This window comes from Rhinopithecus bieti, unplaced genomic scaffold (assembly GCF_001698545.2).
Source record: "Rhinopithecus bieti isolate Rb0 unplaced genomic scaffold, ASM169854v2 scaffold_5179, whole genome shotgun sequence".
Classification (NCBI taxonomy): domain Eukaryota; kingdom Metazoa; phylum Chordata; class Mammalia; order Primates; family Cercopithecidae; genus Rhinopithecus; species Rhinopithecus bieti.
This window is the reverse complement of record NW_016804741.1, coordinates 873,082-893,136: the sequence shown is the minus strand read 5'-3', so window position 1 is coordinate 893,136 and position 20,055 is coordinate 873,082. Positions and strand designations below refer to the sequence as shown.

Genomic DNA, 20,055 nt, shown 5'->3' with positions numbered 1-20,055 from the left:
TTTTTGAGAAGGAGTCTTGCTCTGTCGCCCAGGCTGGAGTGCAGTGGCGCGATCTCGGCTCACTGCAAGCTCCGCCTCCCAGGTCCACGCCATTCTCCTGGCTCAGCCTCTGGAGTAGCTGGAACTACAGGCGCCCACCACCACGCCCGGCTAATTTTTTGTATTTTTTTAGTAGAGACGGGGTTTCACCGTGTTAGCCAGGATGGTCTCAATCTCCTGACCTCGTGATCTGCCCGTCTCGACCTCCCAAAGTGCTGGGATTACAGGCTTGAGCCACCGCGGCCAGCCTTGGTTGGTGAATTCTTATCCATTCTGCCATTCTGTATCTCTTAAGTGGAGCATTTAGGCCATTTACATTCAATGTTAGTATTGACATGTGAGATTCTATTCTATTCATCATACTATTTGTTGCCTGAATACTTTTTTTTTTCATCATGTTATTATTTTACAGGTCCTCTGAGATTTATGCTTTAAGTTCTATTTTGGTGTATTTCAAGGATTTGTTTCAAGATTTAGAGCTGCTTTTAGCAGTTCTTGTAGTGCTGGCTTGGTAGTGGCAAATTCTCTGAGCATTTGTTTTCTGGAAAAAACGGTATCTTTCCTTCATTTATGAAGCTTAGTTTCACTGGATACAAAATTCTTGGCTGATAATTGTTTTGCTTGAGGCTAAAGGTAGGACCTCAGTCCCTTCTAACTTATAGGGTTTCTGCTGAGAAATCTGCTGTTAATCTGATAGGTTTTCATTTATAGGTTACCTGATGTTTTTGCCTTATAGCTCTTAAGATTTTTTTCTTCATCTTGACTTTAGATAATCTGATGACTGTGTGCTGAGGTGATGATCTTTTGTGATGTATTTCTCAGGTGTTCTTTGAGCTTCTTGTATTTGGATGTCTAGATCGTTAGCAAGGCCAGGGAAGTTTTCCTCGATTATTCATTCAAATATGTTTTCCAAACTTTTAGATTTCTCTTCCTTAGAAACACCAGTTATTCTTAGGTTTGGTCGTTTAACACAATCCCAAACTTCTTGGAGGCTTTGTTCATTTTTTTTTTTAATTCTTTTTTCTTCATCTTTGTCAGATTGGGGTAATTTAAAAGCCTCGTCTTTGAGCGCTGAAGTTCTTTCTTCTACTTGTTCAAATCTGTTGTTGAGACTTTCCATTTCTCTAAGTGTGGCCTTCATTTCCAGAAGTTGTTATTGTTTTTTATTTATGCCATCTGTTTCACTGGATATTTTCCATTCATATCCTATATCATATTTTGGATTTATTTAAGTTAGACTTCACCTTTCTCTGGTGCCTCATTGATTAGCTTAATAATTGACCTTCTGAATTCTGTTTTGGCAATTCAGGGATTTCGTCTTGAATTGGATCCATTGTGGTGACTTAGCATGATCTTTTGGGGTATTAAAAAACCTTGTTTTGTCATGTTACCAGAAATGTTTTCTGTTTCCTTCTCATTTGGATAGACTATGGCAGAGGGAAGAGCTGGGGCTCAAGGGCAAATGTTTAGATTCTTTCAGCCCATGGAGTACTCCCTTGGTTTGGTGTTCTCCCCTTCCTCTAGGGATGGGGCTTACTGAGAGCCAAACTGCAGTGATTGTTATTTCTCTTCTTTATCTAGCCACCCAGCAGAGATATCAGGCTCTGGACTGGTCCTGGGAAGTGTCTGCACAGAGTCCTGTGATATGATCCATTTTCAGGTCTCTCAGCTGTGGATACCAGCACCTGCTTTGGTGAAGGTAGCAGGGGAGTGAAGTGGACTCGGAGAGGGTCCTTGGTTGTATTTTGTTAAGTGAACTGGTTTTGTTTTGGTTGGCCTCTAGCCAGGAGGTGGCACTTTCAAGAACTCATCAACTGCAGTAGTATAGGGAGGATGCAAGCTTGCCCTAGGGTCAGGCAGTAGGTGAAGCGATAGAGCTCTCAAGAGATGTCCTTTGTCTTCAGCTATCAGTGTGGGTAAACAAAACTATCAGGCAGGGGCAGAGTCAGGCATGTCTGAGCTGAGACTCTCCTTGGGTGGGACTTGCTGAGGCTGCTGTGGGGATGGGGTGCGGTTCCTAGGCCAATGGAGTAATGTTCCCAGGGGAATATGGCTGCCTCTGCTGCATCACACACATCACCAGGGAAGTGAGGGAAAGCTGGCAGCCATAGGCCTTGACCCAGCACCCATGCAGCCTACAGCCCAAAAGGCTGGTCTCACTCCCACTGTGCACCCCAACAGCACCAAGTTTATTTCCAAGCAGCCGGTGAGCAAGGCTGAGAACTTGCCCCAGCTACAAGCTTCCTAGCTGAGAAAGCAAACTGTGACTCACAGTTCCTCAGCTGTCCCATGAAACCCACAGTGGCGGTCTACCTCCTTCAAAAGTGTGGATTCTCTCAGCTTTCCTGGTACGTTCATGTGGTAGTTCTTGGAGCAAAAGTTCATGTCACGCACGTCCGTGTGAAGAGAGTCCACCAAACAGGCTTTGTATGAGCAACAGACTGTTTATTTCACCTGGGTGCAGGTGGGCTGAGTCCAAAAAAGGAGTCAGCAAAGGGTGGTGGGATTATCATTAGTTGTTATAGGTTTGGGATAGGCATACAAAGTACATTCTTAAGGGTGGGGAGAATATTACAAAGTACCTTCTTAAGGGCGGGGAGAGTATATCGTATCAGTTAGGGTGGGCCAGGAACAAATCACAATGGTGGGATGTCATCAGTGAAGGCTATTTTCACTTCTTTTGTGGATCTTCAGTTGCTTCAGGCCATCGGGATGTACACGTGCAGATCACAGGGGATATGATGGCTTAGCTTGGGCTCAGAGGCCTGACATTCCTGTCTTCTTATATTAATAAGAAAACAAAACAAAATAGTGGTGAAGTGTTGGGGCGGCGAAAATTTTGGGGTGATATGGAGAGATAATAGGTGATGTTTCTCAGGGCTGCTTCAAGTGGGATTAGGAGCAGCATGGGAACCTACAATGGGAGAGATTAAACTGAAGAAAGATTTTGACGTAAGGGGTGATATTGTGGGGTTGTTAGAAGGAGCATTTGTCGTTTGGAATTATTGGTGATGACCTGGATGCAGTTTTGTATGAATTGAGAAACTAAACAGAAGACAGAAGGTCCAAATGAAAGAAGGAGAGACACAAGGTCCAAATAAAAGAAGGAGAAAATACGTATTAAAGGAGTAAGAATTGAGAGTACCCAGGACATCCAATTAGTGTCCAAGGGGTTCAACATAATTATTTGCTTGGTTGGCGAGTTTTGGGCTCTATCCTTGAGTTTTTTATGTTGTCATATACCAGGCCATATTGATTTAGGTAAAACAGCATTCTTCATTTAAAATATACAGATTCCTCCTTTTCAGCAGTGAGTAAATTGAGACCTCAGCGATTTTGGAGGAAAGAGAAATGCAAAGCCAGCAATTGTTTGTTAAAGAAAGATTAGAAACGGCTGGAGAGAGTGAGTGAGTGAGATAGTGTGGTGGAGATAGCTGGGGAGAGGTATAGGGAGGCTTAAGAACGGGAACGAGAATAAGAGTGAATATAAAAGTAAAGAATAGAACTTCATCAGGGTGAAAGTATTGGAGTGTACCCTAGCAAAGATCATCTGTCCACTCCAAGAGGGAGTCAAGAGTGGTGGATTGGGGATCGAGTTTCACAATGGAAAGGAAATGAGAGGTTTTAAGAGGTGGGCTAACAGCTTGTAACCTACATGGAAGAGGTTATGAAATGATGACAGAATAGAATGGGCCTGTGAGGCTGGAAGATTTTTTTTTTTTTTCTTTTTTTGGTCTAAGAACCATATGCCTTGAGTGGACAGGGATTGATAGGTGGAAACTTCAGTGGGAGAGTAAATAGGAGTGACCAATGAGAAGGAGAAAACTGCCACAAGGGACAGAAGTTGGAACGCTAGCTGCTTCTTTAGCTACCTTATCAGCATAAGTGCCCTCAGCGATGGGATCTGATGCCTTTTGATGGCCCTTGCAGTGAATGATTCCAGCGTCCTTTGGAAGTAAAGCGGCTTCAAGAAAGTTTTATTAAAGAGGTGTTAATGATGGAGGACCCTTACATAGTGAGGAAATTTCTTTCTGCCCATATAACAGCATGGTGGTGCAGGATATGGAAGGCATATTTAGACGCAGTGTAAATATTGATGTGTATTCCCTTTACAAGAGTGAGGGCCAGAGTTAAGGCAATGAGTTTGGCTTGCTGAGAGATAGTAGGGGGGGAGCAGACCAGCAGCCTCAGTGATAGATGTGGAAGATACTGTAGCATAGCCTGCCTTTGCTGTTGAGTGGAAATTAGGCCTGGTGGAACTGCCATCAATAAACCAAGTGTGATCAGGGTGAGGAACATGAAAGAAGGAAATATGGGGAAATGGCATGAATGTCGGGTGGATCAGAGAGAGAACAGTCATGGGGTCAGGTGTGGTGTCTGGAATAATGTGGGAGGNGGTTACCTGATGTTTTTGCCTTATAGCTCTTAAGATTTTTTTCTTCATCTTGACTTTAGATAATCTGATGACTGTGTGCTGAGGTGATGATCTTTTTGTGATGTATTTCTCAGGTGTTCTTTGAGCTTCTTGTATTTGGATGTCTAGATCGTTAGCAAGGCCAGGGAAGTTTTCCTCGATTATTCATTCAAATATGTTTTCCAAACTTTTAGATTTCTCTTCCTTAGAAACACCAGTTATTCTTAGGTTTGGTCGTTTAACACAATCCCAAACTTCTTGGAGGCTTTGTTCATTTTTTTTTTTAATTCTTTTTTCTTCATCTTTGTCAGATTGGGGTAATTTAAAAGCCTCGTCTTTGAGCGCTGAAGTTCTTTCTTCTACTTGTTCAAATCTGTTGTTGAGACTTTCCATTTCTCTAAGTGTGGCCTTCATTTCCAGAAGTTGTTATTGTTTTTTATTTATGCCATCTGTTTCACTGGATATTTTTCCATTCATATCCTATATCATATTTTGGATTTATTTAAGTTAGACTTCACCTTTCTCTGGTGCCTCATTGATTAGCTTAATAATTGACCTTCTGAATTCTGTTTTGGCAATTCAGGGATTTCGTCTTGAATTGGATCCATTGTGGTGACTTAGCATGATCTTTTGGGGTATTAAAAAACCTTGTTTTGTCATGTTACCAGAAATGTTTTTCTGTTTCCTTCTCATTTGGATAGACTATGGCAGAGGGAAGAGCTGGGGCTCAAGGGCAAATGTTTAGATTCTTTCAGCCCATGGAGTACTCCCTTGGTTTGGTGTTCTCCCCCTTCCTCTAGGGATGGGGCTTACTGAGAGCCAAACTGCAGTGATTGTTATTTCTCTTCTTTATCTAGCCACCCAGCAGAGATATCAGGCTCTGGACTGGTCCTGGGAAGTGTCTGCACAGAGTCCTGTGATATGATCCATTTTCAGGTCTCTCAGCTGTGGATACCAGCACCTGCTTTGGTGAAGGTAGCAGGGGAGTGAAGTGGACTCGGAGAGGGTCCTTGGTTGTATTTTTGTTAAGTGAACTGGTTTTGTTTTGGTTGGCCTCTAGCCAGGAGGTGGCACTTTCAAGAACTCATCAACTGCAGTAGTATAGGGAGGATGCAAGCTTGCCCTAGGGTCAGGCAGTAGGTGAAGCGATAGAGCTCTCAAGAGATGTCCTTTGTCTTCAGCTATCAGTGTGGGTAAACAAAAACTATCAGGCAGGGGCAGAGTCAGGCATGTCTGAGCTGAGACTCTCCTTGGGTGGGACTTGCTGAGGCTGCTGTGGGGGATGGGGGTGCGGTTCCTAGGCCAATGGAGTAATGTTCCCAGGGGGAATATGGCTGCCTCTGCTGCATCACACACATCACCAGGGAAGTGAGGGAAAGCTGGCAGCCATAGGCCTTGACCCAGCACCCATGCAGCCTACAGCCCAAAAGGCTGGTCTCACTCCCACTGTGCACCCCCAACAGCACCAAGTTTATTTCCAAGCAGCCGGTGAGCAAGGCTGAGAACTTGCCCCAGCTACAAGCTTCCTAGCTGAGAAAGCAAACTGTGACTCACAGTTCCTCAGCTGTCCCATGAAACCCACAGTGGCGGTCTACCTCCTTCAAAAAGTGTGGATTCTCTCAGCTTTCCTGGTACGTTCATGTGGTAGTTCTTGGAGCAAAAGTTCATGTCACGCACGTCCGTGTGAAGAGAGTCCACCAAACAGGCTTTGTATGAGCAACAGACTGTTTATTTCACCTGGGTGCAGGTGGGCTGAGTCCAAAAAAGGAGTCAGCAAAGGGTGGTGGGATTATCATTAGTTGTTATAGGTTTGGGATAGGCATACAAAGTACATTCTTAAGGGTGGGGGAGAATATTACAAAGTACCTTCTTAAGGGCGGGGGAGAGTATATCGTATCAGTTAGGGTGGGCCAGGAACAAATCACAATGGTGGGATGTCATCAGTGAAGGCTATTTTCACTTCTTTTGTGGATCTTCAGTTGCTTCAGGCCATCGGGATGTACACGTGCAGGTCACAGGGGATATGATGGCTTAGCTTGGGCTCAGAGGCCTGACATTCCTGTCTTCTTATATTAATAAGAAAAACAAAACAAAATAGTGGTGAAGTGTTGGGGCGGCGAAAATTTTTGGGGGTGATATGGAGAGATAATAGGTGATGTTTCTCAGGGCTGCTTCAAGTGGGATTAGGAGCAGCATGGGAACCTACAATGGGAGAGATTAAACTGAAGAAAGATTTTGACGTAAGGGGTGATATTGTGGGGTTGTTAGAAGGAGCATTTGTCGTTTGGAATTATTGGTGATGACCTGGATGCAGTTTTGTATGAATTGAGAAACTAAACAGAAGACAGAAGGTCCAAATGAAAGAAGGAGAGACACAAGGTCCAAATAAAAGAAGGAGAAAAATACGTATTAAAGGAGTAAGAATTGAGAGTACCCAGGACATCCAATTAGTGTCCAAGGGGGTTCAACATAATTATTTGCTTGGTTGGCGAGTTTTTGGGCTCTATCCTTGAGTTTTTTATGTTGTCATATACCAGGCCATATTGATTTAGGTAAAAACAGCATTCTTCATTTAAAAATATACAGATTCCTCCTTTTCAGCAGTGAGTAAATTGAGACCTCAGCGATTTTGGAGGAAAGAGAAATGCAAAGCCAGCAATTGTTTGTTAAAGAAAGATTAGAAACGGCTGGAGAGAGTGAGTGAGTGAGATAGTGTGGTGGAGATAGCTGGGGAGAGGTATAGGGAGGCTTAAGAACGGGAACGAGAATAAGAGTGAATATAAAAGTAAAGAATAGAACTTCATCAGGGTGAAAGTATTGGAGTGTACCCTAGCAAAGATCATCTGTCCACTCCAAGAGGGAGTCAAGAGTGGTGGATTGGGGATCGAGTTTCACAATGGAAAGGAAATGAGAGGTTTTAAGAGGTGGGCTAACAGCTTGTAACCTACATGGAAGAGGTTATGAAATGATGACAGAATAGAATGGGCCTGTGAGGCTGGAAGATTTTTTTTTTTTTTTCTTTTTTTGGTCTAAGAACCATATGCCTTGAGTGGACAGGGATTGATAGGTGGAAACTTCAGTGGGAGAGTAAATAGGAGTGACCAATGAGAAGGAGAAAAACTGCCACAAGGGACAGAAGTTGGAACGCTAGCTGCTTCTTTAGCTACCTTATCAGCATAAGTGCCCTCAGCGATGGGATCTGATGCCTTTTGATGGCCCTTGCAGTGAATGATTCCAGCGTCCTTTGGAAGTAAAGCGGCTTCAAGAAAGTTTTTATTAAAGAGGTGTTAATGATGGAGGACCCTTACATAGTGAGGAAATTTCTTTCTGCCCATATAACAGCATGGTGGTGCAGGATATGGAAGGCATATTTAGACGCAGTGTAAATATTGATGTGTATTCCCTTTACAAGAGTGAGGGCCAGAGTTAAGGCAATGAGTTTGGCTTGCTGAGAGATAGTAGGGGGGGAGCAGACCAGCAGCCTCAGTGATAGATGTGGAAGATACTGTAGCATAGCCTGCCTTTGCTGTTGAGTGGAAATTAGGCCTGGTGGAACTGCCATCAATAAACCAAGTGTGATCAGGGTGAGGAACATGAAAGAAGGAAATATGGGGAAATGGCATGAATGTCGGGTGGATCAGAGAGAGAACAGTCATGGGGGTCAGGTGTGGTGTCTGGAATAATGTGGGAGGCCAGATTGAAGTCTGGGCCAGGAACAATGGTAACTGTGGGAAACTCAACAAAGAGTGAGTACAGCTAAAGGAACAGGGGAGCAGAAGGTATACATGTCAGGTGTAAGGAAGAAAATAGATTTTGGAAGTTATGAGAACTGTAGAGAGTGAGTTGAGCATAGTTTGTGATTTTGAGGGCTTCTAAAAGTATTAGGGCAGTGGTGGCCGCCACATGGAGACATAATGGCCAGCCTAAAACAGTAAGGTCAAGTTGTTTGGACAAAAAGGCTACAGGGCACAGTCCTGGTCCTTGTGTAACAATTCCAGCTGCACAGCCCTGCACTTCAGCTGTGTGTAATGAAAAGGGTTGGGATGAGTCAGGGAGAGCTAGTGTGGGAGCAGTCTCTAAAGCTGCCTTCAAGGAACGGAAAGTGGAGTGGGGAAAGGATTTATGATCTATGGGGTCCTAGGTTTCCTTTTGTGAGTTTATATAATGCTTTTGTTAGGATGGCAAAACCAGGTATCCAACCATGAAAGGAAAGGAGTTGTTGTTTTGTAGAAGGGGTTGGAGTTTGAGAGTTCAGTCAGACATGATTGGCAGGGAGAGCACATGTGTTTTTGTGAAAAATTATGCTGAAGTAGGTAATGGATGGAGAAGAAATTTGAGCTTTGGAAGGGGATACCCAATATCCCTTGGAGAATAAATGTTGAAGGAGCAGGAGGGTGTCTTGTTGAGAAGATTCAGAGGAGGAGCTACAAAGCAGAAGGTCATCAATATATTGAATAAGGTGAGAAGCAGAGGGGAGGAAATAAAGTAAATCTTAAGAAAGAGCTTGGCTGAAGTAATGAGGGCTGTCTCTGAAGCCTTGCGGCAGTACAGTTCAGGTAAGCTGCTGGGACTGATGGGTGTCAGGGTCAGTCCAGGTAAAAACAAAGAGAGGCTGGGATGAGGGGTGTAGGGGAACAGTGAAAAAAGCATCTTTAAGATCAAGAATGGAATAGTGTGTGGTGGAGGAAGGTATTGAGAACAAAAGAGTGTATGGGTTGGGCACCACAGGGTGGATAGGCAAAACAATTTGGTTGATAAGGCACAGATCCTGAACTAACCTGTAAGACTTGTCCGGTTTTTGAATAAAATGGGAGAATTGTGAGGAGAGTTTATAGGTTTTAGAAGCCTATGCTGTAGCAGGCAAGTGATAACAGGCTTTAATCCCCTTAAAGCTGTTGTGGAATGGGATACTGGCATTGAGCAGAACAAGGGTGATTAGGTTTTAATGGGATAGTAATGGGCATGTGATCGATTGCCAGGGAGGAAGTGAAGGTGTCCCATACTTGTGGGTTAAGGTGGGGGGATACAAGAGGAAGATGCGAGGGAGGCTTTGGGTTGGGAAGAAGGGTGGCAATGAGATGTGGCTGTAGTCCAGGAATAATCAGGGAAGCAGATAATTTGGTTAAAATGTCTCAGCCTAATAAGGGAACTGGGCAGGTGGGAATAACTAAAAAAAGAGTGCATAAAAGAATGTTGTCCTAGTTGGCACCAGAGTGGGGGAGTTTTAAGGGGTTTTGAAGCTTGGTCGTCAATACCCACAACAGTTATGGGGGCAAGAGAAACAAGCCCTTGAAGGTAATGTGGAGTGGGTAGCCCTCGTATCACTTAAACAGGGGATGGACTTACCCTCCACTTTAAGAGTTACCCAAAGCTCAGCATCCGTGATGGTCCAGGAGGCTTCCAAAGCGATCAGGCAGCATCAGTCTTCAACTGCTAAGCCAAGGAGATCTGGGAAGGAGTCAGCCAAGGAACGTTGGGTTTGGGCTCCAGGGGCTTTAGGAGCGGCGGCAATGTGAGTCAGACAGTCCAGCCTCCAGTGGGGGCCCGCACAGACAGGGCACGGCTTAGGAGGAATCCCAGGCTGCGGGCATTCTGAGACCCAGTGGCCAGGCTTTTGGCATTTGCAGCAAGGTGCATGAGGATGTTTTGAAGGAGCCCTGGCTTGGATGTTCTGAAGTTTTTGTATGCTGGAGACATAGTTGTGGGTTGTCTTACAGCAGAGGCAAGTAGCTGTAACTCAGAAGTACGTTGCTGTCTGGCTACCTCCTCTCTATTGTACACCTTGAAGGTGAGGTTGATTAATTCCTATTGTGGAGTTTGAGGACTGGATTCCAATTTTTGAAGCTTTTTTCTAATGTCAGGAGCTGACTGTGTGATAAAATGCATATTAAGAATAAGGTGGCCTTCTGGCCCCTCTGGGTCTAGGGTGGTAAAGCATCTAAGGGTTGTTGCCAAATGTGCCATGAACTGGGCTGGGTTTTTATATTTGATTAAAAAGAGCCTAAATGCTAACTGATTTGGGAGAGGTGAGATAAAGAAAAAAGGAGCATCAACCTTGACTATGCCTTTAGCTCCTGTCACCTCTTTAAGAGGAAATTGTTGGGCAGGTTGGGGAGGGCTAGTCACAGAATGAAACTGTAAGCCAGACCGGGTGTGAGGAGGGGAGGTGATAGAAAGATTATAGGGTAGGGGAGCAGAGGCTGATGAAGAATTGGGACCTGGCTCGGCCTGGCAAGGAGCAGCCTAGGGAGAAGGGGAGAGCTCAGATGAGTCCGTAGAAAAGAAGGATTCAAAGGACTCAGAGCTTGGGGTGGAGACTGAAGGAACAGACAGGAGAGAAAGAAGAAAGATTTGGGATGAGTCGCATTGGGAGGAGAGACTAGGGAGGGACCAATGTGTAGCAGAATGCCTGGACGTCAGGCACCTCAGACCAGTTGCCCATTTTTTGACAAAAATTATCTAGATCTTGTAGGATAGACAAATCAAAAGTGCCATTCTCTGGCCTATTGGAACTACTGTCAAGTTTGTATTGGGGCCAAGCAGTATTGCAGAAGAAAATTAAGCAGTTAAGTTTTAGGTCAGGTGTGAGTTGATAAGGTTTTAAGTTATTGAGAACACAGCCTAAGGAACAAGAAGGGGGAATGGAGGGTGGAAGGTTGCCCATAGTGAAGGAGGTAAGCTTAAAGAGAAAGGTAGAGACACAGAGAAGGCAGGTGGGGAGCAGCCAAAGCAGGCATCCCCGCAGTTGACTTGCCACCAAGGGAATGTGGGTGAATGACCAAGGCAGACATCCCTGCAGTGATCAGACACCAATGTAATGTGGGTGAATAATCAGGCAGGTGTCCCCACAGTGATTAAACACCAAGGGAAGGCTGTCTTCCCGAGTCCGTGACCGGCACCAGAGTTTTGGGTCCATGGATAAAATGTGTCTCCTTTGTCTCTGCTAGAGAGGAAAAAGAACTGGAATTGGAAGGACAGGGAGATTGAAGGGTAGCGAGAGAGACTGGAGAAGAGCGAAAAGACCGCTTACATGATTTGAAATTGGTGAGATGTTCCTTGGGCTGGTTGGTCTGTGGACCCAAGGTCATAGGAGGATCTCCTCATGGAGTGAGGGCAAGGACAGGGGACCGGTCTCCCAAAGGAGTCCTCCTGTCCCGGATCTTTGGCACCAAATGTCACAGGCATATGTGTGAAGAGAGTGCACCAAACAGGCTTTGTGTGAGCAACAAGGCTATTTATTTCACCTGGATGCAGGCGGGCTGAGTCCAAAAAAGGAGTCAGCAGCGGGTGGTGGGATTATCATTAGTTCTTATAGGTTTGGGATAGGTGTACAAAGTACATTCTTAAGGGCGGGGGAGAATATTAGGAAGTACCTTCTTAAGGGTGGGGCAGAATGTATCTCAGTTAGGGTGGGGCAGGAATAAATCACAATGGTAGAATGTCATCAGTTAAGGCTATTTTCACTTCTTTTGTGAATCTTCAGTTGCTTCAGGCCATCAGGATGTATACGTGCAGGTCACAGGGGGTATGATGGCTTAGCTTGGGCTCAGAGGCCTGACAGTTCACAATATGAGTCTCCACGCTGCTTCAGCCATCTGAGTGGGAGTTGCAAGTTAGTCCTGCTTCCTATCTGCTGTTTTCAGCCTTGGTATTTTGATAGGGATTGCATTGAATCTATAGATTGCTTTGGGCAATATGCTCATTTTAGTGATATTATTCCAGTCCAGTGGGGCATGGGATGTTTTCCATTTTTGTGTGTGTCACCTTCAATTTCTTTTCTTTTCTTTTTTTTTTTTTTTTTTGAGATGGAGTTTGTCGCCCAGTCTGGAGTGCAGTGGCGTGATCTCGGCTCACGACAACCTTCACCTTCACCTTCTGAGTTCAAGTGATTCTTCTGCCTCAGCCTCCTGAGTAGCTAGGATTACAGTCACCTGCCATCATGCCCAGCTAATATTTTGTATTTTTTGTAGAGACAGGGTCTCACCATGTTGGCCAGGCTGGTCTTGAACTTCCAACCTCAGGTGATCAGCCCGCCTCGGCCTCCCAATGTGCTGGGATTATAGGCGTGAGTCATCACACCTGGCCTTCAATTTCTTATACCAGTGTTTTGTTTTTCTTGTAGAGATCTTTCACCTCCTTGGTTAAATTTATTCCTATGTATTTGTGTGTGTGTGTGTGTGTGTGTGTGTGTGTGTGTGTGTGTGTGTGTGTGTGTATTTTTTTGAGACAAGGTCTCACTCTGCTGCCCAGACTGGAGTGCAGTGATATGATCATGGCTCACTGCAGCCTTGACTTCCTGTGTTCATATGATCCTCCCACCTCATACTCCCGAGTAACTGGGACTACAAGCATGCATGACCACACCTGACTAACTTTTTTGTATTTTTTGTAGAGGTGGGGTTTTGCCTTGTTGCTCAGGCAGGTCTTGAATGCCCACTTCAGCCTCCCAGAGTGCTAAGATTACAGGTCTGAGCCACCGCACCTGGCCCAGGTGTTTTATGACTGTTGTAAATGGGATTGGCTTCTTTCTTTCTCATCTAGATATTATTGGTATAGAGAAGTGCTACTGATTTTTGTACATTGATTTGGTATCCTGCAACTTTACTGAATTTGTTTATCAAAATCTAAGTTTTTTGGTAGAGTCTTCAGGTTTTTGCAGATATAAGATCATCAGCAAAGAGGAACAATTTGACTTCCTCTTTTCCAATTTGTATTCCTTTTATTTCTTCCTCTTGCTGATTACTCTGGCCTCGACTTCCAGTACTGTTTTGAATAGCTGTGATGAAAGAGGGCTTCCTTATCTTGTTCCAGTTCTTCGAGGAAAGCTTTCAGCTTTTCCCCATTCAGTACGATGTTAGCTGGGGAATTGGTGAGGAAATACTCATGACAGTTACAGTCCTTGTTTCTGCAGCTGGTCATGTAGTCATAACTGGTATTGATGACTGCCTTCTTCTGCTACCCATTCTGTATTCCCTTTCCTTCAGCAAACACCTCAGCAAGTTGTGGGTTTTTTCCTGGTGGAGTGACATAAACCTTCATTCCTAAAGGATCTGGACCATTTGTAGTCCTGCCTGCATTGGGCTGTTGTAGTTTCCCATTGATCCCATTAATCACAGGGTGCGGCAATACTAAGAGACACCCTAATGAATCTCCTGTATTCCATGCATACTCTTCCCTACTTCTGTTATGGAGCAGTAGACTGATTTCATCTTGGTAGTCTGGGTCAGTCACCCCAGCCAACACTGTAACTCCCTTCTCAGCCTGTTGACTTAAAGGTAGGAAGAGCCCAAAGTGTCCAGGTGGTAATCTTAACTTCCAGTTTAATTGAATCATTGTTGTGTCTCCTGATAACAGTGTTTCTCCCTCTGGAACTAAGACCTCTGGGCCAGCAGAACATAGTGTCGCAGGAAAAGGAAGCAAATATGTAGCTAGTGGATCACTAGGGGTGATGGTGAGTGGTACCACTTCCACCCCTTGATTCTTGGACCCCTGACTCCTGACTATGGGAGAAACAGTACCATATATTGGATGCTGATTCAGAGCATACACGGCCTTTTGGAGAACTTTGCTCCAGCCCTGCAAAATGTTGTCACCTAGTTGGCATTGTAATTGTGACTCAAAAGGCCATTCCACCGTTCTATCAATCCAGCTACTTCAGGATGGTGGAAACATGGTAAGACCAGTGAGTTCCATGAGCATGAGCCCACTGCCACACTTCTGTAGCTGTAAAGTGAGTGCCTTGGTCAGAGGCAGTGCTGTGTGGAATACTGTGACGGTGGATGCATGAGCCCACTGCCACACTTCTTTAGCTATAAGGTGAGTGCCTTGGTCAGAGACAGTACTTTGTGGAAGACCGTGAGTCCACAGATGGTAGTCTTGGCAGAAGCACTGCTTGCAGGATAGGCAAACCCATATCAAGAGTAAATGTCTATTCCAGTGAGGACAAACCTCTGCCCTTTCCATGATGCAACAACCCATATCAAGAGTAAATGTCTATTCCAGTGAAGACAAACCTCTGCCCTTTCCATGATGCAACAATCTACCACCAGGTGGCTGGCTGATCACCCCAAAGAATGATGCCATATCAAGGGCTCAGTGTTGGTCTCTGTGGCTGGCAAATTGGGCTCAGCAGTGGCCGTAGTTAGGTCAGCCTTGGTGAGTAGAAGTTCATGTTGCTGAGCCCATGCATAACCTCCACCCCTGCCACCATGGCCACTTTGTTCATGGGCCCACTGGGTGATGACAGGGGTGGCTGGGGAAAGAGGCCGAGTGGTGTCCACAGAACAGTTCATCCTATTCACTTGATTCTTAAAATCTTCCTCTGCTGAGGTCACCTACTGGTGGTGAGCACTCACATGGGATACAAATGTCTTTCACAGCTTTTGACCACTCAGAGAGGTCCATCTGCGTACTTCTTCCCCAGATTTCTTTGTAACCAATTTTCCAGTCATGCTTCTTCCACATCCCTGACCATCCAGCCAAACCATTGGCTACAGCCCATGAATCAGTATATAATCGCACATCTGGTCATTTTTCCTTCCATGCAAAGTGCACAACCAGGTGCACTGCTTGAAGTGCTGCCCACTGGGAAGATTTCCCTTCACCGCTGTCCTTCAGGGATGTTCTAGAAAGGGACTGTCATGCTGCAGCTGTCCAATTTTGGGTAGTGCCTGCATATTGTACAGAACCGTCTGTGAACCAGGCCCTAGTCTTCTCTTCCTCTGTCAACTGATCATAGGGGAAACTCCCCCTGAGGCCATTGCTGCAGGCTGGGGGAGAGAAGACAGAGTGGGAGGAGTGGAGACCATGGACATTTGAGCCACTTCCTCACGTAACTTGTGCATTCAGGACCTGATCAAGCCGCATCACATATATACCACTTCAATTTGATGATGCAATGCTGCTGTGCACTGCCCACTTCATGGCTAGATGGGTCAGAAAGCACCCAGTTCATGATAGGCAGTTCAGATCGCACCATGACTTGATGACCCATGGTCAAATGTTCAGTTTCCAACAAAGCCCAGTAACAAGACCCAAGAGCTGTCATTCAAAAGGAGAGTAGTTACCTGCAGATTATGGCAGGGCCTTGCTCCAAAATCCGAGATACCTCCGCTGTGATTCACCTATGGGGGCCTACCAAAGGCTCCAAACAGCATCCTCATCTGCCACTGACACCTCAAACACCATTGGATCTGCTGGGTCATATGGGCCAAGTGGCAGAGCAGCTCATACAGGACCTGTCTCCTGTTCTGGACCCCACTCAAAACTGGCAGCCTTTTGGGTCACTTGATAAATGGGCCAGAGTAACACACCCAAATAAGGACTGTGATGCCTCTAAAATCCAAATAAGCTGAGTAGGCATTGTGCCTTTCATTGTAGGAGGGGCCAAATGCAACAACTTATCCTTCACCTTAGAAGGAATATCTCAACAATCCCCACACCATTGGACCCCTAGAAATTTTACTGAGGTAGAGGGTCCCTTAATTTTAGTCAGGTTTATTTCCCATCCTCTGGCATGCAAATGTCTCACCAGTAAGTCCAGTGTGTTTGCTACATCCTGCTCACTGGATGCAATCAGTATGTCATCAGTGTGATGGACCAGTGTGATATCTTGTGGAAATGAAAAGCAATCAAGGGCTTTCTGAATAAGATCATGACACAAAACCAGAGGGTTGATATACTCCTGAGTTAGAACAGTAAAGGTGTATTGAAGGCAAATTGCTTGGTGGGCCTTATGGGCAGGAGTGAAGAAAAAGGAATTTGCCAAGTCAGTGGCTGCATACCAGGTGCAAGGAGATGTGTTAATTTGCTCGAGCAATGAAACCACATCTGGTACAGCAGCTGCAGTTGGAGTCACCACTTGGTTAAGCTCATGGTAATCCACGGATCATTCCCCAAAGATCCATCTGTCTTCTGCACAGGCCAAATGGGAGAGTTGAATGGGGGTGGTGGGAATCACCACCCATTCGTCTTTCAAGTCCTTGATGGTGGCACTAATCTCTGCAGTCCCTCCAGGGATATGATACCATTTTGATTTACCATTTTCTAGGTAGAGGCAGCTCTAATGGCTTCCATTTGGCCTTTCCCACCATAATAGCACTCACTCTACCAGTCAGGGAGCCAGTGTGGGGATTCTGCTAGCTGCCAAGTATGTCTATGCCAGTTATGAATTCTGGCACCGGGGAAATGACCACAGGATAAGCCTGGAGACCCACTGGACTCACTCTAAGTCGGAGCTGAGCTAAAACTTCATTAATTACCTGACCTCCATAAGCCCCTACTTTTAACTGGAGGACCACAGTGACATTTTGGGTCCCCTGGAATCATCATCAGCTCAGAGCCAGTGTCCAGTAGTCCCCAAAATGTCTGATCATTTCCCTTTCCCCAATGCACAGTTACTCTGGTAAAAGGCCGGAGGTCTCTTTGGGGAAGGATGGGAGAAAGATTAACAGCATAAATTGTCAGTACTACAGTGGGGTCCTTTTTCAAGGGTACCCAGCCTCCCCTTCATTCAGGGGGTTCTGGGTCTGTAAACTGGCTCAAGTTTGGAAATTGATTGAGAGGCTGTGATTCTCGGTTTTTGTAATTCAAATTAGTCTTTTATCCATTTGACCTAGAAGTTTTCTGCTTATATAAATTTGAAAACTCAGGCAATTCTTTTTTAGTGTAGCGCATCTACTCATGAGTCACACTCTCATCCTCACCTCCAGGGGCCCGCTGGGACTTTAGTCTAGTTATAGTCTAGAAGCAAACAGGGGTGTTGGGGGTGGCTCCTGAAGAGAATCAACATCATCTTGCCTGGCAACTGCCTCAGGGGAGGACATCATTGTTACCGCAGGCAGCACAGGGTTTATCTCCTCAGACAGAGGTGGAAAGGCTGATGGCAGCATAGTTCAGAGAGGGGATGTTGCCACTCCTGGGGATGGGGAAGCTGTTACTTCTGGCAAAAAAAGGTTCATCAGAGTTTACAAATTCAGTGTCCGCAGCTTCATCAGGGTCCTCTCACATGTCCCTGCAGGATCCCATTCTTTTCCAATCAATGCCCTCACTTTAACAGTAGACACCTGTAGAGGCTGTTCATGCATCTTTCCTTGCAGGTCAGCCACTCGCATAATAACAGCTTGTGTCTATTTTTCCACAACTTCAGTTCTTTCACTGCAGGAGGTAAGACTCTCACTCAGGGCAATCTTAGCAGATTTGAGACTCAGTATCTGCTTCTGAAGCCAGGAGATAGAATCCCTGAGTTCATCATTTTCTTTCATTACTTTGTCCACTGAAATTAGGAGCAACCAACCAGCTTCATTATGTTCCTTGGTTCTCCACACATGGCCAAAGGTATTATGTATAGAGTCACTAAACTCATTGCCTCTCATGAACGAAGAATCAGGAATGTCAAATGCCTTTATTTTACATAACTCTCCAAACAGTTTACACCAAAGACTATCAGTGTTCTGCATACTACTAGAAGTAGAGTCCTTAGCATTTTGGGTTCTAATCATATTAAGCAGCCAGAAACCCCAAAACCAATGAAAGAACTCCATCTTAATATTCTGTTCCTCTAGAACCACTCTTGGTACCAAAATCTGTATTAGGCTTCTCTAGAGGTACAGAACTAATAGAATAAATGCATATATATAAAGGGGAGTTTATTAAGCATTAACTCACACAATCACAAGGTCCCACAATAGGCCGTGGGACCTGCAGGCTGAGGAGCAAGGAGAGCCTGTCCAAGTTCCAAAACTGAAGAACTTGGAGTCCGATGTTCCAGGGCAGGAAACATCCAGCACAGGAGAGAGATGTAGGCTGGGAGGCTAGGCCAGTCTTGCCATTTCATGTTTTTCTGCCTGCTTTATATTCGCTGGCAGGTGACTAGATTGTGCCCACCCAGATTAAGGGTGGGTCTGCTTTCCCGAGCCCACTGACTCAAATGTTAATTTCCTTTGGTAACACCCTCACAGACACACCACATCCTTCAGTCCAATCAAGATGACACTCAGTATTAACCATCACAATGTTTATTCATTTTTCAAGTGTAGGCATGGCCAGCCGATTGCGATTGTCGTTTTAGAAACGTACTATACATTTAATGCAGAAGGCCACGTCTTTCTTCTGCTTTTTCTCAACACTATAAAGAACGTATAAAATTATTTTTTCCCATTCTAAACGTCAACTTCTTCCACTAGAACGTTTGGATACACTACATAATTTAATCCTTTTAACTATATTACTTATCACTTTTGTTTTCATGATTTTAATGTTTTCAAATATTTTCTTAGTTTTCGAGTGGACTGTATTAACATCATTGAAAATATTATTTTAAAATTCTTAAAAGAAGAATTTATAAATTATTCTTCTCATTCTCAGAAAGGAGCCATGAGGGGAAGCTATCATTTCCTTGTGCTTTACCCCCTTTCCCATTCCATCACTGAAAAAATGAAAAGAAATTCATAATTGCAGCTTGGAATACTCCATCTGTTCTGAGGTCACTAAGTTCTGTTTCTCTCAAGGGTTCTAAATCATACTCCATTAGTCTGCTTCCAAATAGCCCTGAGACTGGAGACCCCAAAATGGGTAATACCACTGAGAGAGTAATTGCAGATAAATGATTTATTTTTTCCTGGTCTAATAAAACCATGAAGGTTGAATACGAAAATTCTTAAAGCACTAAACCAAAGCTGCATAATAACTAAAGGAATAATAGGCAATTTATAAAAAAGCAAAAACTAGAGAAGCATAAGTGGTACATGAAGTTAAAGCTGAAAAGAACTTGAAACATAATCCGGTAACCAAATTTTACAGATTAAGTAAATTGAGTCTTAAAGCTAAAGTGATGCAATCAGAAATATATGGCTATTTAAGGCATTTCGAGATTTGTCCAAGGTTCTCCCGACAATACCCACTGGCCCTTTCAGTGGATTTAGTCCTGTATTTCTTAAAGTTTGTTCTTCTGTGAGCACTGGTCTCATAAACATGCTCTAAACCCTGAAAAGTTCTGTGGTTCAACGAGTTTGGGGCACATATCATGTAGCCCCTTCAAGATCCACTGTGCACACTGGCATTTTAAAGTCCCCAAGGATTGTTACAGCAAGACAAGCTCTGTTGCTTTGCTCAGTCCAGTGTTTCCCAAACTTACTTGAGTTCTGGACTGTTCTTCCTTGCAGCACCTATGAACACCTATGAAGGTGTTCTGGAAAACCTTCTAGGTTGGGGTAGATCTTGCAGCATGTGGAAGGTAAGTGAAGTGTAGAATATGAGATATGAACATGGGAATAACTACAATTTTATTCAGAAAGGAAAGATGAAGATGCAAGACTAGAGACTTATTACTTAATGTCACTAGGGAAATAGTATTATTAGACAAAAATATCTTGTTCTTTAAAATGAATGCTAAAAGAGATTGGTGGTTGTTACACTGATTTCCTTCTACTGTTGTTACCAACATCAACTTTATTAAACTCAGAATGCTTAATGAAGTCATTTTACCCTCTGTTTGTTTTCCAGGACACTGTAATTTATGATCGACTGGCAGAGACATCAAAATACAAAGAAATTACCCTAAAACATTTAGAGCAGTTTGCTACAGAAGGTAAGTATAATTCGGC

The 20,055-nt window shown here is 44.4% G+C and overlaps 1 protein-coding gene across 1 annotated transcript in view; it reads left to right on the top strand.

Annotated features, from left to right (window-relative positions):
• Positions 1–20,055, top strand: part of ATP8A1 (ATPase phospholipid transporting 8A1) — a 283,721-nt gene that overhangs the window by 131,565 nt on the left and 132,101 nt on the right. Inside the window, exon 22 of the mRNA XM_017870339.1 lies at positions 19,955–20,039. Coding sequence (XP_017725828.1) covers positions 19,955–20,039 — 85 coding nt within the window. The remainder of the gene's footprint in view (positions 1–19,954; positions 20,040–20,055) is intronic.